This window comes from Somniosus microcephalus, chromosome 4, assembly GCF_052327205.1.
Source record: "Somniosus microcephalus isolate GS21.2 chromosome 4, FLI_Smic_1.0, whole genome shotgun sequence".
NCBI classification, from domain to species: domain Eukaryota; kingdom Metazoa; phylum Chordata; class Chondrichthyes; order Squaliformes; family Somniosidae; genus Somniosus; species Somniosus microcephalus.
Window position 1 is genome coordinate 289,415,991 of NC_140990.1, and position 17,798 is coordinate 289,433,788.

The 17,798-nt window shown below is 43.6% G+C and overlaps 1 protein-coding gene across 6 annotated transcripts in view; it reads left to right on the top strand.

Moving 5' to 3' along the window:
- rab3gap1 (RAB3 GTPase activating protein subunit 1) overlaps nt 1-17,798 on the top strand; it is a 120,430-nt gene that overhangs the window by 32,696 nt on the left and 69,936 nt on the right. For 4 of the 6 annotated variants that reach the window (XM_085986628.1, XM_085986630.1, XM_085986634.1 and 1 more), the window contains 4 exons: nt 1,363-1,431; nt 2,018-2,091; nt 2,209-2,301; nt 6,573-6,748. In XM_085986628.1, the coding sequence (XP_085842754.1) occupies nt 1,363-1,431; nt 2,018-2,091; nt 2,209-2,301; nt 6,573-6,748 (412 nt within the window). The remainder of the gene's footprint in view (nt 1-1,362; nt 1,432-2,017; nt 2,092-2,208; nt 2,302-6,572; nt 6,749-17,798) is intronic. The other 2 variants (XM_085986629.1, XM_085986631.1) reach the window with 1 other exon arrangement.

A 17,798-nucleotide genomic window follows, 5' to 3' on the forward strand; every position in this document is an offset into this window, starting at 1 on the left:
CCAAAGTGGATAACTTCACATATTCTCACATTATACTCCATCTGCCAAATTCTTGCCCACTCACTTAACCTATCTATATCCCTTTGCAGACTCTATGTCCTCCTCACAACTTGCTTTCCCACCTATCTTTGTATCGTCCGCAAACTTGGCTACAATACACTCGATCCCTTCATCCAAGTCACCAATATAGATTGTAAATAGTTGAGGCCCCAGCACTGATCCCTGCGGCACCCCACTAGTTACAATTTGCCACCCTGAAAATGACCCATTTATCCCGACTCTCTTTTGTTAGTTAGCCAATCTATCCAATCTAATATATCTCTTATGTAGCAATCTTTTATGTGGCAACTTGTCGAATGCCTTTTGGAAATCCAAATACACTACATCTACTGGTTCCCCTTTCTCCACCCTGCTCGTTACCTCCTCAAAGAACTCTAGTAAATTTGTCAAACACAATTTAGTAATTATTAATACATTTATTTTCTCAATTTTCAACCCTCTGTTGAAGATATCAAGTCAAAAACTGGGGAATTGTTGCACAGATGGCAGCAGCTCTATGGTACCCGACCAATGCGGTATTCATGTGTGAAGCTAGAGAGTACTTGTTGCCAGATGGGGGTCATCACAGCCCAGTCCAATCCTATTTTGATCTGATGCCCACTTTCTAGTACAAATTGCTTCAAAAAGAAAGTTAGAAACCACTTGCATTCGTATTTCACCCTATTGTGTCCCAAGATGATTTACGGCCAGTGGATAATGCTAGATGGTGATTAGAAGTGGGAATGATGGTTGACCTGCCTGAGATCATCAGACTCCGTACAAGCGAAGTATTGAACCTAGACCCTTTCTATTCTGGCTGAGCTTCATGTCATAGCACATTTTATCCACTGATCCAACGGGGGAGCATGTATTGCATTTATTTTAATATCACTAACTTTAGGCAAAGTGGCAGTTATGTGTCAGTCCTGAATAGCTTAAAAAGATGGGGCAGGTAGGCACACATTCTGAATGACACGATGGTAGTGGTGCCACATTAATATTGCCCTGCCCCTGTGCCCCACCTCGTCTTGGCATGACGCAAGCTTCCTCTGTCACTGGAAGAGAGGAATAGAATATAACTTCTAAGTGCACCTCAGATTTCCATGAAAAGCATGTCAATGCAATTGTATAGCAATAGTTGAATAAAATTTGTCTTGAGTCATTTGAGTTGGAAACAAGATCTTTGTGGATTTCAGAACTCCATTCATACATCCAACTCCACACTAATGATCTTTCTTTGCCAGAAAATACTCTTCCACATTTTCTTTAATGTGTTTAATAATGATGAATAAGATTCTGACCAGTGTCATACTTTTCTTTTAGTGAATTACATTTAGCCACCACTTGGCCTCATCTCACAGAAGGCATTATTGTTGACAATGATGTATACTCGTAAGTACTGATTAGCCTTAATTTTACTTCTCCTTTTCAAAATTGTTGTTTTAGCAAGTTTATAAATGTGTTTGAATAAAAGCTCAGAATTGTTGATCTCTCATCCTTTGATTAGTACTTCTGCAAAACAACAAATTATTATTTTGTTACTGAAGGAATTTGAAATACAGCCACATTTATAATCTACTGTATTTTGTTATATTGGGGCATTCTATTTGTACAGATTAACCTTTATTATGACCATAAGTCTGTATTTAATCCATTTAACTAGTTTTTGAAATGGGTTTCATTAGATTTTTCTGAGATTTGAGAAAAGTATTGAGATACAATTCAACATGGAATATTGATAAAGTGAAGGAGTCTAGGGGTACTCCTGAAACTCACTGATTTTAATTTGTGGCTTTTTGTGCAATTGTGAGATAAGCTAGGTTAAGTGTTACATTATGAGAGATTAATAACATTCTTCCATGTGGCAGGGAAATTGATAGCACCTGTCAATATTGTAACTATGGTGTTTTGAAGTAGAGCTATTGAGCTGCTTATGAAAGTGTAAATAATTTTCACAATTATTAACTTTTTTTGCCAGGGACCTTGATGCTCTACAAGCACCCCAGTGGTCTGTCAGAGTGAGGAAGGCTGATAACCCCCAGTGCTTGTTGGGTATAAAATTATTTCACTCTAGTATGAAAAACTGCCAGCGAAACAGAATTCAAAATTTTGCATTATAACAGTTCTGTTAGGAATCCTGAATGGTTTGACTTTTTTTTTTATATATAGGAGATTTTCTTACCGAGTTCTTTAAACTTTGTCGACGGAAAGAGTCGACTGATGAGCTTCTTGGAAGGTCAGCTTTTGAAGATGAAAGCAAAGGTTAAAACAACAGATTTTAAAATTCAGATAACTATGCACTACCTTTTTAGAATCATAGAATGGTTAAAGCACAGAAGGAGGCAATTCGGCCCGTTGAGCCCGTGCCAGCTCTCTGCAAAAGTACTTAAGCTAATCTCACTCCCCCGCCCTTTCCCCGTAGCCCTGCAAATGTTTTTCCTTCAGTTACTTATCCAATTCTCTTTTGAAAGTCACGATTAAATCTGCCTCCACCACCCTCTTGGGCAGTGCAATCCAGATCCTAACCACTCTGCGAATTTAAAAAAAAAAAAAAAAAAAAAATTTCCCTCCTGTCGCCTTTGGTTCTTCTGCCTTAAATCTGTGTCCTCTGGATCTTGACCCTTCTGCCAATGGAAATAGTTTCTCTCTATCTACTCTGTCTAGACCTCCTCATGATTTTGAACACCTCTATCAAATCTCCTCTCAACCTTCTCTGCTCTAAGGAGAACAAGCCCAGCTTCTCCAGTCTATCCACGTAACTGAAGTCCTTCATCCCTGGAACCATTCTTGTTAAATCTTTTCTGCACCCTCTCTAAGGCCTTCACATCGTGTCTAAAGTGCAATGCCCAGACTTGGACACAATACTCCAGTTGAGGTTGGAACCGTGTTTTATAAAGGTTCATCATAACTTCCTTGCTTTTGTACTCTGCCTCTATTTATGAAGCCCAGGATCCCATATGCTTTTTTAAACCACTATCTCAACCTGCCCTGCCACCTTCAACAAATTGTGCACATACACCCCCAGGTCTCTCTGTTCCTGAACCCCCTTTAGTATTGTACCTGTTAGTTTATATTGTCTCTCCTCGTTCTTCCTACCAAAATGTATCACTTCGCACTTTTCTGTGTTAAATTTCATCTGCCATGTGTCTGCCCATTTCACCAACCTGCCTATGTCCTCTTGAAGTCTATCACTATCCTCCTCACTGTTCACTATACTTCCAAGTTTTGTGTCATCTGCAAATTTTGAAATTGTATCCTGTACACTCAAGTCTAAGTCATTAATATATATCAAGACAAAAAAAGCAGTGGTCCTAATACCGACCCCTGGGGAACATCACTGTATACCTTCCTCCAGTCTGAAAAGCAACCATTCACCACTACTCTCTCTTTTCTGTCACTTAGCTAATTTTGTAACTATGCTGCCACTGTCCCTTTTATTGAATGGGCTTCAACTTTGCTGGCAAGCCTATTATGTGGCACTTTATCAAATGCCTTTTGGAAGTCCATGCACACCACATCAACCGCATTGCCCTCATCAACCTTCTCTGTTACCTCTTTGAAAAACTCAAGTTAGTTGAACACGATTTACCTTCAACAAATCCATGCTGGCTTTCCATAATTAATCCACACTTATCCAAGTGACTGTTAATTTTGACCTGGATTATAGTTTCTAAAAGCTTCCCCACTACTGAGGTTAAACTGACTGGCCTGTAGTTGCTGGGTTTATCCTTGCACCCTTTTTTGAACAAGAATGTAACATTTGCAATTCTCCAGGCTTCTGGCACCACCCGAATCTAAGGAGGATTGGAAGATTATGGCCAATACCTCCGCAATTTCCATCTTTACTTCCCTCAGCATCCTAGGAGATGCATCCCATTGGTCCTGGTGACTTAACTACTTTTACAGCCAACCTTTCTCTTTATCAATTTTTAGCCCATCCAGTATCTCGACTACCTCCTCTTTCACTGACTTTAGCAGCTTCTTCCTTGGTAAAGACAGATGCAAAGTACTCATTTAGTACCTCAGCCATGCCCTCTGCCTCCATGCGTAGGTCTCCATTTTGGTCCCTAATCGGCCCCACCCCGCCTCTTACGACCCGTTTACTACTTATATGCCTATAGAATACATTTGGATTTCCTTTTATATTAGCTGCCAATCTATTCTCATACTCTCTTTGCCCCTCTATTTTCTTCTTTACTTCCTCTTTAAACTTTCTATATTCGGCCTGGTTCTCACTTGTATTCTCAACCTGACATCTGTCATACGCCCCCTTTTTCTGCTTCATCAGAGCGTCGGCTGTGGCTCAGTGGTCGCACTTTCACCTCTGAGTCAGAAGATTCTGGGTTCAAGTTCCACTCCAGGGACTTGAGAACAAAAATATAGGATGATACTCCAGTGCAGTGCTGAGGGAGTGCTGCACTGTCGGAGGTGTCGTCTTTTTGCTGAGACGTCAAACCGAGGCCCCGTCTGCTCTTTCAAGTGGATGTAACAGATCCCATGGCACTATTTCGAAGAAGAGCAGGGGAGTTATCCCCAGTGTCCTGGCCAATATGTATCCCTCAATCAACATAACAAACAGATTATCTGGTCATTATCACATTGCTGTTTGTGGGAGCTTGCTGTGTGCAAATTGGCTGCCGCGTTTCCCACATTACGACAGTGACTCCACTTCAAAAACAAAGTACGTCATTGGCGGTAAAGCGCTTTGAGACGTCTGGTGGTCGTGTAAGGCGCTATATAAATGCAAGTCTTTTTCTTTATTTCATCTTACTCTCTTATCTCTTTCATCATCCAGAGAGCTCTGACTTTGGTTGCCCTACCTTTCCTCCTCGTGGGAATGTACCTCAACTGTAGCTGAACGATCTCCCCTTTAAAGGCACCCCATTGTTCGATTACAGTTTTGCCTGCCAATCTTTGATTCCAGTTTACCTGGGCCAGATCCATTCTCAACCTGCTGAAATTGGCCTTTGTCAAATTAAGTATTTTTACTCCAGATTGCTCCCTGCCCTTTTCCATAGCTAATTTAAACCTTATGATACTATGATCACTGTTTCCTAAATGTTCCCCTACTGACACTCTATTTGACCCACCTCATTCCCCAGAACCAGATCCAGCAATGCCTCCTTCCTCGTTGGGCTGGAAACGTACTGATCAAGAAAGTTCTCCTCTACACACTTCAGAAATTCTTCCCCCTCCCTGCCCTTTACACTATTACTATCCTAGTCTATATTAGGATAGATGAAGTTCCCCATTATTGCTACTCTATAATTCTTGCACCTGTACTTTCCCTGCAAATTTGCTCCTCCATATCCTTCCCACTAGTTGGCCTATAGAATACACCTAGTATTGTAATGGCACCTCTATTGTTTTTTAACTCTAACCAAATAGATTCTGTCCTTGACCCCTCCAGGCCATCCTCTCTCTCCAGCACTGTAATATTCTCCTTAATAGTGCCACCCACCTCCTTTCTTTCCTTCCCTACCTTATATCCAGAAATATTTAGTACCCAATCTGGCCATTTTTTGAGCCAGGTCTCCGTTATCGCCACGTCTCCGTTATCGCCACAACATCATATTCCCATGTGTCTATTGTGGCTGCAGCTCACCAACCTTATTTACCACACTTCGTGCATTTACACACAGGCACTGTAAACCTATCTTAGACCTTCTTGTTTTCTCTCTTAGTCTGACCCCACCTAATACCGTACTATTTCTTACTTTAGTGCTATCTGTCTCTTCCAATCCTTTGTTTACCTTGTTTCTCCTTTTCTAATGCTACAACCTGGTGCCCATCCCCCTGCCATATTAGTTTAAACCCTCCCCAACAGCACTAGCAACCCCCCCCACCCTCCCCCGGCGCGAGGACATTGATTCCCAGCTCTGTTGAGGTGCAACCCATTCGGCCTGTACAGTCCCATCTACCCCAGAACTGGTCCCAGTGTCCCAGGAATCTAAAGCCCTCCCTCCTGCACCATCTCTCCAGCCACACATTCATCTGCTCTATCCTCCTATTTCTATACTCACTAGCTTGTGGAACTGGGAGTAATCTGGAGATTACTACCTTTTTGAGGTCCTGCTTTTTAATCTCTTTCCTAGCTCCCTAAAATCTGCTTGCAGGACCTCATCCCTCTCTACCTATGTCGTTGATACTGATATGGACCACGACCTCTGGCTGTTCACCCACCCCCCCTCAATGTTCTGCAGCTGCTCGGTGACATCCTTGATCCTGGCACCAGGGAGACTACATACCATCCTTGAGTCACGTCTGCGGCCGCAGAAACTCCTGTCTGTTCCCCTAACTATCGAATCGACTATCACTATTGCTTTCCCAATCTTCCTCCTTCACCAATACCCTCCCTCACCACCCCCCCGCCCCCCCCCCCCCCCCCCTGTACAGCTGAGCCACCTGTGGTGCCATGGACTTGGCTCTGGCTGTACTCCCCAGAGGAACCATCAGTATTCAGTTTTTGGCTTGTGTAAAAAGTACTGTTTCTGTGTACTCAGTAAGTTGTTTATTGTAATGCTTCTTTTCAGCAGAGAATGCAGATATCAGCCAAGCATTGCAGAAGCTCACAGAACCAACAGTTGTTCACATACCTAGACTATCCACTATGTCAAGTATGGTTCACAGTGCTCGCAAGAGGATGCATAAACATAGACGTGTGGAAGAGTCACCGATTAGCAATGAAGTTCTAAACTCCATTTTATTAGTAAGTTGTTATTTTATTTGAAAGTACAGTCTACTGATAATTTGAAGTAGTTTTTGCATTTAAAAAATAGAATTTTTCAATAATTTGAATAAAGCAATGTAAATAACACAAAGTGAGAATTTACTGCTAAAAAGAAATTTAAATTACCAAGATAATATAAATTACAGAAATTTGAATTAAGAGGAGTAGATTATAGCAGAATAAAAATGTAACTTTGATTTTGTGGTAGCTACTTTCATTAAGTTTGCAACAATATTTCTTGCAAATTTCTGAGAATTGCAAAAACAATAGGGGATTTCAACTACCCTAATAACTTCGATAGAATTGGTGTAAAAGGTATAGAGGGCGCAGAATTCTTAATGCATTCAGGAGACCATTTTCAGCCAGTACGTAGCAAGCCCAAAAGAGAGGGTGTGGCTCTGGACTTAGTTTTTAGGGAATGAAGCTGGGCAGATGGAAGTGGTAACAGTGGGAGATCATTTTGGTGGTAGTGATCGCGCATATCGACACAGACATCAAGTTTCTACAGAGATGCAAGAAAGCAGACAAGATCCCGAAAGGACTACAGATCACTAACCCACTCAAGTCGACCTACAACACAGACTACGCTGAGAGACTCTGCCGTCGTACCTCTCGCACACTCCTCAACCATCTCGTACACCAGCTCTACAGCAGACGCCGCAACCTCGAAACCGAGATGGAGTCCATGTTCTCAGCCTGTGCTCAGGACGCAGCAGACCAGCTACGAGACACCGCCAAACAAACAAGGCAACGGAACTACGCTACCTACATGCACACCAAGAACAGGAAGCTTGAGAAACTTGGCATCACCAGCAGCAGCAACCAAGCCTCCCCCGGTACCACGGTTGAAACCACAGGGAAATCAATCATCAACCTGTCCGACCACACCCTTCAACCAGACGAAATTGAAGTTCTCAGCCGAGGTCTCAATTTCTGCCCCACCACCAAAATGGACCCCATCGGTCTCGCGGCAGACACCGAGGAATTCATCAGGAGAATGAGGCTCCGGGAATTCTTCCACAAATCCCAAGATGTCAGCAGCGAACCCAATGAGACAATCAATGATCCGGAACAGCAGACAGAGGGATCCGCAGTGCAGCGACCGAAGAAGAAAGAGTCAAATTGGACCCCTCCGGAGGGTCGCTGCCCTAAGCTTGACATGTATGCTCAAGCTGTCAGGAGATGCATCAATGCCAGATTCATCAGCCGCACTCACAAGACAGTCCAGAATGTCACCCGAGCACAACGCAACGCCATCCACGCTCTCAAGACCAACCGCAACATCGTCATCAAACCAGTAGACAAAGGAGGTGCCATCGTCATACAGAACAGAACGGACTATTGCAAAGAAGTATACCGACAACTGGACAACCAGGAACACTACAGACAGTTACCCGCAGATCCGACCAAAGAACACACCCGCCAACTCAACAGACTGATCAAAACCTTCGATCCAGACCTTCAAAGCATCCTACATGCTCTCATCCCACGTACTCCCCGCGTGGGTGACTTCTACTGCCTCCCAAAGATACACAAAGCCAACACACCTGGACGTCCTATCGCATCAGGCAACGGAACCCTGTGTGAGAACCTCTCTGGATATGTCGAGGGCATCCTGAAACCCATCGTACAGGGAACCCCCAGCTTCTGTCGCGACACTACAGACTTCTTACAGAAGCTCAGCACCCACGGACCAGTTGAACCAGGAACACTCCTCGCCACGATGGATGTCTCGGCACTCTACACCAGTATCCCCCACGATGACGGCATCGCTGCGAGAGCCTCAGTACTCAACACCAACAACAGCCAATCTCCAGACGCCATCCTACAACTCATCCGCTTCATCCTTGACCACAATGTCTTCACCTTCGACAACCAGTTCTTTACCCAAACACACGGAACAGCCATGGGGACCAAATTCGCACCCCAATACGCAAACATCTTCATGCACAAGTTCGAGCAAGACTTCTTCGCTGCACAGGATCTCCAACCAACGCTATACACCAGATACATCGACGACATTTTCTTCCTATGGACCCATGGCGAAGAATCACTGAAAAGACTACACGATAACATCAACAAGTTCCATCCCACCATCAAACTCACCATGGACTACTCCTCAGAATCAGTCTCATTCCTGGACACACGAATCTCCATCAAAGACGGACACCTCAGCACTTCACTCTACCGCAAGCCCACGGACAACCTCACGATGCTTCACTTCTCCAGCTTCCACCCTAACCATGTTAAAGAAGCCATCCCCTATGGACAAGCCCTGCGAATACACAGGATCTGCTCAGACGAGGAGGAACGCGATGGACACCTACAGACACTGAAAGACGCCCTTGTAAGAACGGGATATGACGCTCGACTCGTCGATCGACAGTTCCGACGGGCCACAGCGAAAAATCGCATAGACCTCCTCAGAAGACAAACACGGGACACAACCAACAGAGTACCCTTCGTCGTCCAGTACTTCCCCGGAGCGGAGAAACTACGCCATGTTCTTCGCAGCCTTCAACATGTCATCGATGACGACGAACACCTCGCTAAGGCCATCCCCACGCCTCCACTACTCGCTTTCAAACAGCCGCCTAACCTCAAACAGACCATCGTTCGCAGCAAATTACCCAGCTTTCAGGAGAACAGCGACCACGACACCACACAACCCTGCCACAGCAACCTCTGCAAGACATGCCAGATCATCAACACAGATACCATCATCACACGTGAGGACACCACCCACCAGGTACATGGTACATACTCATGTGACTCGGCCAACGTTGTCTACCTCATACATTGCAGGAAAGGATGCCCCGGAGCATGGTACATTGGCGAGACCATGCAGACACTGCGGCAACGGATGAACGGACACCGCGCAACAATCACCAGGCAGGAGTGTTCCCTCCCAGTCGGGGAACACTTCAGCAGTCAAGGACATTCAGCCTCCGATCTTCGGGTAAGCATTCTCCAAGGTGGCCTTCGAGACACACGACAACGCAAAATCGTCGAGCAGAAACTGATAGCCAAGTTCCGCACCCATGAGGACGGCCTTAACCGAGATCTTGGGTTCATGTCACGCTACATGTAACCCCACCTGATGCAGGGTCATCCAGACTCGAGTCGACATTGGCTTGTTCTCTCTACACAGATGCGGCTGGACCTGCTGTGATTTCCAGCCAAAAAAAATGTTTTTTGTCTTTTTTTTTTTCATACAGACCCAGCATCTGCAATATTTGACCCCTTGTGACCCCACCTCATTGTTCTTTGATGTAATGTTTCCCTGACTGACCTGTTTGGACACCATTCACACCTTTGACTGCTGTGATTATCTCTCTGCCGAGGTGCGATAAATGGCAGTTGGAAAGGTTACCTGTAAACATCTGACATGATTCTCTGACTATATAAGCTGTGTCTTTATGCATTTCTCCACTTCACCTGAAGAAGGAGCAGCGCTCCGAAAGCTTGTGATTTCAAATAAAGCTGTTGGACTATAACCTGGTGTTGTGTGATTTCTTACATAATTCAGTTAGATTTAGCGTAGTTATGGAAATGGATAAAGGTAGACCAGGAGTATAAGTTCTCAATTGGGGAAGGGCCAGTTTTACTAAGCTGAGATGTGATTTAGCAAAGGTGGACTGGAAACGGCTACTTGAAGGAAAAGTGTCAGAGCAGTGGGAGGCGTTCCAAATCTGGAGCCCCCTGGATGTCGAGGGGCGTACAGGGTAGGATAAGGCAAAAAAAAGAAAGCTTATGTCAGATACTGAGAGCTAAATGCTGCAGAAAGCCTAGAGGAGTATAGAAAGTGCAGGGGTGAAATTAAAAAGGAAATTAGGAAAGCAAAGAGAGGGCATGAAAAAATATCGGCAAACAGCATCAAGGAAAACCCAAAGATGTTTTATAAATATAAGAACATAAGAAATAGGAGCAGGAGTAGGCCCTCGAGCCTGCTCCGCCATTCAATAAGATCATGGCTGATCTGATCCTAACCGCCAATCCACTATCACAGAACCATCTCCTGAATCTAACAGAATTAGACACACGAAATAGGAGCAGGATCAGGCTACACGGCCCCTGGGCCCGCTCCGCTACCCACAGGGCCATGACCGATCCGAACCTAGACTCATGTCCAAATTCCTGCCCGCTCCCCGTAACCCTTAATTCCCTTTACTTCTAGGAAACTGTCTATTTCTGTTTTAAATTTATGTAATGATGTAGCTTCTACAGCTTTTTGGGGCAGCATATTCCATGGACCTACCACCCTCTGAGTGAAGTAGTTCCTCCTCATCTCAGTTTGGAAAGAGCAGCCCCTTATTCTAAGACTATGCCCCCTAGTTCTAGTTTCACCCATCATCGGGAACATCCTCCCTGCATCCACCCGATCCAACCCCTTCACAATCTTATATGTTTCAATAAGATCGCCTCTCATTCTTCTGAACTCCAATGAGTAGAGTCCCAATCTACTCAACCTCTCCTCATATGTCCATCCCCTCATCCCCGGGATTAACCGAGTGAACCTTCTTTGTACTGACTCGAGAGCAAGTATGTCCTTTCTTAAGTATGGACACCAAAACTGTACGCAGTATTCCAGGTGCGGTCTCACCAATACCTTGTACAACTGAAGCAATACCTCCCTATTTTTATATTCTATCCCCCTAGCAATGAAAGCCAACATTCCATTGGCCTTCTTAATCACTTGCTGCACCTGCATACTAACCTTTTGAGTTTCGTGCACCAGGACCCCCAGATCCCTTTGTACTTCAGTACTTTCCAGTTTCTTGCCATTAAGATAATAACTTGCTCTACGATTTTTCCTGCCAAAGTGCATAACCTCACACTTTCCAGTATTGTATTCCATCTGCCAAATCTCTGCCCACTTACTTAGCCTGTCTATGACCCCTTGCAGGTTTTTTATGTCCTCCTCACTCACTACTTTCCCTCCCATCTTAGTATCATCTGCAAACTTTGATATGTTACACTCGGTCCCCTCCTCCAAATCGTTAATATAGATTGTAAAGAGTTGGGGACCCAGCACTGACCCTTGCGGAACACCACTAGTTACTGATTGCCAGTCTGAGAATGAACCATTTATCCCAACTCTCTGCCTTCTGTTAGATAGCCAATCCTCTATCCATGCCAGAATATTACCCCCAATCCCGTGATTTTTTATCTTAAGCAATAATCTTTTGTGTGGCACCTTGTCAAATGCCTTTTGGAAGTCTAAATACACTACGTCCACTGGTTCCCCTTTATCCACCCTATATGTTACTTCCTCAAAGAACTCCAGCAAATTTGTCAAACATGACTTCCCCTTCATAAAACCATGCTGACTTTGTCCTATTAAATTATGATTATCCAAATGTCCTGTTACTGTCTCCTTAATAATGGACTCCAAAATTTTACCGACCACAGATGTTAGGCTAACCGGTCTATAGTTTCCATCCTTCTGTCTACTGCCCTTTTTAAATAAGGGTGTTACATTAGCAGTTTTCCAGTCTGCCGGGACCTTTGCCGAGTCCAGGGAGTTTTGGAAAATTATTACCAATGCATCCACAATCCCTACCGCCACTTCCCTCAAGACCCTAGGATGTAAGCCATCAGGTCCAGGGGATTTATCCGCCTTGAGTCCCATTATTTTACCGAGTACCACTTCCTTAGTGATTTTGATCGTGTTTAGCTCCTCCCCCCCCCCCCCCCCCCCCTTTAGCCCCCTGTTTGTCCAGTGTTGGGATATTCTAGTGTCTTCTACTGTAAAGACTGATATAAAATATTCATTCAGTGTTTTTGCCATCTCCATATTTCCCACCATTAATTTCCCGGTCTCATCCCCTAAGGGACCAACATTTACTTTAGCCACCCTTTTTCTTTTTATATAACTATAAAAACTCTTACTATCTGTTTTTATATTTTTTGCTAATTTACTTTCATAATCTATCTTCCCTTTCTTAATCAATCTTTTTGTTATTTTTTGCTGTCTTTTAAAGTTTTCCCAATCCTATCCTCCCACTAGATTTGGCTACCTTATATGCCCTTGTTTTTATTCGAATACTATCCTTAATTTCTTTACTTAGCCACGGATGGCTGTCTTTTCTTTTACACCCTTTTCTTCTCAGTGGAATATTTTTTTTTTTGGAAGTTGTAAAATAACTCCTTAAATGTACACCACTGATCATGTATCGTCTTACCCTTTAATCTATTTTCCCAATCCACTCTACTCAATTCCGCTCTCATACCGTCATAGTCTCCTTTATTCAAGCTTAGCACGCTTGTTTGAGATCCAACCTTCTCACCCTCTAATTGAATATGGAATTCAACCATGTTATGGTCACTCATTCCAAGGGGATCCTCTACTAGGACATTTTTAATTAATCCTGTCTCGTTACACAGGACCAGATCTAAGGTTGCTTGCCCCCCTGCTCGGTTCAGTTACATACTGCTCAAGAAACCCATCCCTAATACACTCAATGAACTCATCCTCAAGGCAGCCCTGCCCAATTTGATTTGTCCAATTAATATGATAGTTAAAATCCCCCATAATTATAGATGTTCCCTTATTACAAGCCTCAACTATTTCCTGATTGATACTCCGTCCAACAGAGTTGCAACTGTTCGGAGGCCTATAGACTACGCCCACTAGTGTTTTTTTCCCCTTATTATTCCTTACCTCCACCCAAACTGTTTCATTATCCTGATCTTTTGACCCAATATCATTTCTCTGTATTAGTGATTCCTTCCTTTATTAACATAGCCACCCCACCTCCCCTTCCTTCCTGCCTGTCCTTCCTGATCGTTAAATAACCTGGTATGTTTAATTCCCAGGCATTGTCACCCTGCAGCCATGTTTCTGTAATGGCCACAAGATCATACCCATATGTAGTTATTTGTGCCATTAACTCGTCTATTTTGTTACGAATGCTACGTGCATTCAGATAGAGAACTTTCAAAGATGTTTTGTGACACTTAGTTCCTGCTTTTGCCCTTTTTATTACTTTACCTTATACTACATACCTTCTGCCCCTTCCTGACATGCTCTGGTTTTGAATTTCCCCACTGCTACCTAAGTCTATGACCTTCTCTGTTGTTATTTTTATTATTTGCTCTCTGGGAACCCCCCCCCCCACTCCCCCACTAGTTAGTTTAAAGCCCTCTCTACAGCCCTAGTTATATGATCCGCCAGGACTCTAGTCCCAGCACTGGCCAAGTGAAGCCCGTCCCAACGGAACAGTTCCCTCCTGCCCCAGTACTGGTGCCAGTGTCCCAGGAAGCAAAACCCATTTCTCCCACACCAGTCTTTGAGCCACGCATTTAACTCTCTAATTTTATTTGTCCTAGCCAAATTCGCTCGTGGCTCAGTTAATAATCCAGAGATTATTACCCTTGTGGTTCTGCTTTTTAATTTGGCCCCTAGCTGCTCAAACTCCCTCAGCAGAACCTCCTTCCTTGTCCTATCTATGTCGTTGGTACCAACATGGATATATAAAGAGCGAGAGGATAACGAAGGAAAGAAGAGTAGGGCCTATTCGAGACCAAAAAGGTAACCTGTGTGTGGAGGCGGGTATAGTTCTTAATGAATACTTTGTGTCTGTCTTTGCAAAAGAGAGGGTAGATGCAGACTTTGCAGTTGAGGAGGGGTGTGAAATATTAGATGAGATAAACATAGTGAGAGAGGCTATAAAGGGGTTTAGCATCTTTGAAAGTAGATAAATCGCTAGGCCCAGATAAAATGTATCCCCGGTTGTTAAGAGAAGTAAAGGAGGAAATAGCGGAGGCTCTGACCATCATTTTCCAATCTTCTCTGGCTACAGATGTGGAACCGGAAGACTGCTAACGTTGTACCGTTGTTTAAAAAAGAAAGGGTTAGACCGAGTAATTACAGGCCAGTCAGCCTAACCTCGGTGGTGGGCAAATAATTGGAAAAAAAATTCTGAGGGACAGCATTAATCATCATTTAGAAAAGCATGGATTAATCAAGGGCAGTCAGCATGGATTTGTTAAGGGAAGGTCATGTCTGACTAACTTGATTGAATTTTTTGAGGAGGTAACGAGGGTTGATGAAGGCAGCGCGTTTGATGTAGTCTTCATGGATTTTAGCAAGGCTTTTGACAAGTTCCCACATGGCAGACTGATCAGAAAAATAAAAGCCCATGGGATTCAAGGGAAAGTAGCAAGTTGGATCCAAAATTAGCTCAGTGGCAGGAAGCAAAGGGTAATGGTCGATGGGTGTTTTGTGACTGGAAGGCTGTTTTCAGTGGGGTGCTGCAGGGCTCAGTACTAGGTCCTTTGCTTTTTGTGGTATATATCAATGGTTTAGACTTCAATGTAGGGGCATGATTAAGAAGTTTGCAGATGATACAAAAATTGGCCGTGTAGTTGATGGTGAGGACGAAAGCTGTGGACTGCAGGAAGATATCAATGGACTGGTCAGGTGGGCAGAAAAGTGGCAAATGGAATTCAATCCGGAGAAGTGTGAGGTAATGCATTTGGGGAAGGCTAACAAGGCCGGGGAATACACAATAAACGGTAGGATACTGAGAAGTGTAGAGGAACAGAGAGACCTTGGGAGTGCATGTCCACAGATCCCTGAAGGTAGCAGGACAAGTAGATAAGGTGGTTAAGAAGGCATATGGGATACTTTCCTTTATTAGCTGAGGCATAGAATATAAGAGCAGGGAGGTTATGCTTGAACTGTATAAAACACTAGTTAGGCCACAGCTAGAGTACTGTGTACAGTTCTGGTCAGCACATTACAGGAAAGATGTGATTGCACTAGAGAGGGTACAGAGGAGATTTACGAGGATGTTGCCAGGACTGGAGAATTTTAGCTATGAGGAAAGATTGGATAGGCTGGGGTTGTTTTCTTGGGAACAGAGGAAGCTGAGGGGAGACTTGATTCAGGTGTATAAAATTATGAGGGGCCTGGATAGAGTGGATAAGAAGATCCTATTTCCCTTAGCAGAGAGGTCAATAATCAGGGTGCTTAGATTTAAAGTAATTGGTTGAAGGATTAGACAGGAGTTGAGGAGAGCTTTTTCCCCCCCAGAGGGTGATGGGGATCTGGAACTCCCTGCCTGAAAGGGTGGTAGAGACAGAAATGCTCACTGCAATTAAAAAGTACTTGGATATGCACTTGAAATGCCATAACCTACAAGGCTACGAACCAAGAGCTGGAAAGTGGGATTAGTCTGGATAGCTTTTTATTGGCCGGCACAGACACAATGGGCTGAATGGCATCCTTCTGTGCTGTAAATTTCTATGATTGTATGATTCTAAATTATTTAAAAAGTTATATGCCTTTAGTGTGTGATTAGATGTAGTATATAACTGTTATTTTCAGGTAATGAACTTCACATTATTGCTTAATAAACTTGAATGATAAAGTCAGTCACAATTTCCTCAGTGAGGATATTATCACACATCAAGCCCATAGAACATTCTTGCTGTCATTGTGCACCATGACCTCTGCTGTCACTGGTAGAGAGGACGACAAATGGCATAAAACAGCCCTAATGGTTCCATATGCTGTATCATAAAATAATACGGTGGTGATTTAAAGTCCATAATTTCATACATATTCAAATATTGTTACAAACTACTTAAGCATGGATCTTGAGGATGATATTACCTGAAACCCTATATGTAAATTTGCTTCTTAATACATTTGGTAAGTGGAGAAATTGACCACACATTCAGTTTTAAGCACTGTTAGTTGGGTCTTTTTTTACCATTACAGATAGACTATCCTTTATCCGCACTTCTGAAAACCGAAAACCTCTAAAAAACCGAAAGTTTTTTCGTGGAGCGTAAGTCGTGCGCACGACATGACCCGAGTGGCGCCAAACATGACAGGAGTGGTCCGGGAGCTCTGCCTTTCCCTGTGAGCAGGGCAGAGGGTCACAGAGTTCCCTCCTGGGTAGGAGATTGCAGGCTGAGCCGGGCAGTGCGAAGGAGGTACCGGGAGAGTGAACCCAACAATACAGCGGCCCGTCCGATAGTCTTTTCTTCCCCCCCCGCCCCCGCCCCGACCTGATTTGCAGGCCAGCTTAGTGTAGGAGTCAGCCGATATCCGGCTTTCCCACAACTGGCGGCGGCAGTCGAGCCCCAGACCCCCGCTAAGTCAAGGAATTCAGATACGGAGCAGGGGGAGCCGGAAACCTCGATCTAACGGCAGAAATCAGCAGCCGTTTTATTAGCTTTTTTTTCTTCCCCTAGCATATTTTTAAACAGTCAGGCTGTGGAAAGCGCCTCTGTAGCTTAGCAACAGCTTCAGAGATGCTTCCAAGGCAGGGCCCGAGTGTTTACAAGCTGTTGCTAAGCAACAGTGTTTGTTGTCAGATACGGAGATGAAAACCTTCTGAAATCTGAAAAATTCCGAAAACCGAAACACAGCTGGTCCCAAGGTTTTCGGATAAAGGATAGTCTACCTGTACTCTAGATTATTTTGGCTCATATTTTAGATCACTTTTATGGGCAAGCCCCAATTACCATATGTTTGATGATGTTTATCTTCGCCTCAAGATCTAGATAAGCTTTCAGTAATGCACTCAAGATAACAAAACAGAAGACCCTGTTTGTTCATTGCTTTTAATTACTGAACTTATCCTATCCCTTTGTAGAAATTGTCTTGTTTTTGATGAAAGAATAGAGCACCACCTTCAGATTTAATTTTAAGTTTAAATTAAGCACATTCATTTAACAAAAGACAGACAAGCAAATAAGTGATGGTCATAGCTATATGTTTACAGTAGAGAATATTATCTGTCTCCTTGAGTAGACAAAATAATAAAGCGATCACAACTCAAAACTAAGCTAGTCCTTCACAAATGACTTCAAATACAGTGATTTTTTTTCTTCTTGGACTTTATCACTGTGCAAGCCTTTAATAATTTAAACTTCTTGGTAACTTCAAACTTTTTTTCTCTTAGAAGTTCCAAACTGACTAATTCCAAGTTGACTCTCCTATTTAAATAGAACACTCCTTTTTTCCATATCCCAGCGATGAGTTAAGTCGGGAGTTACTCGATTTTGAATA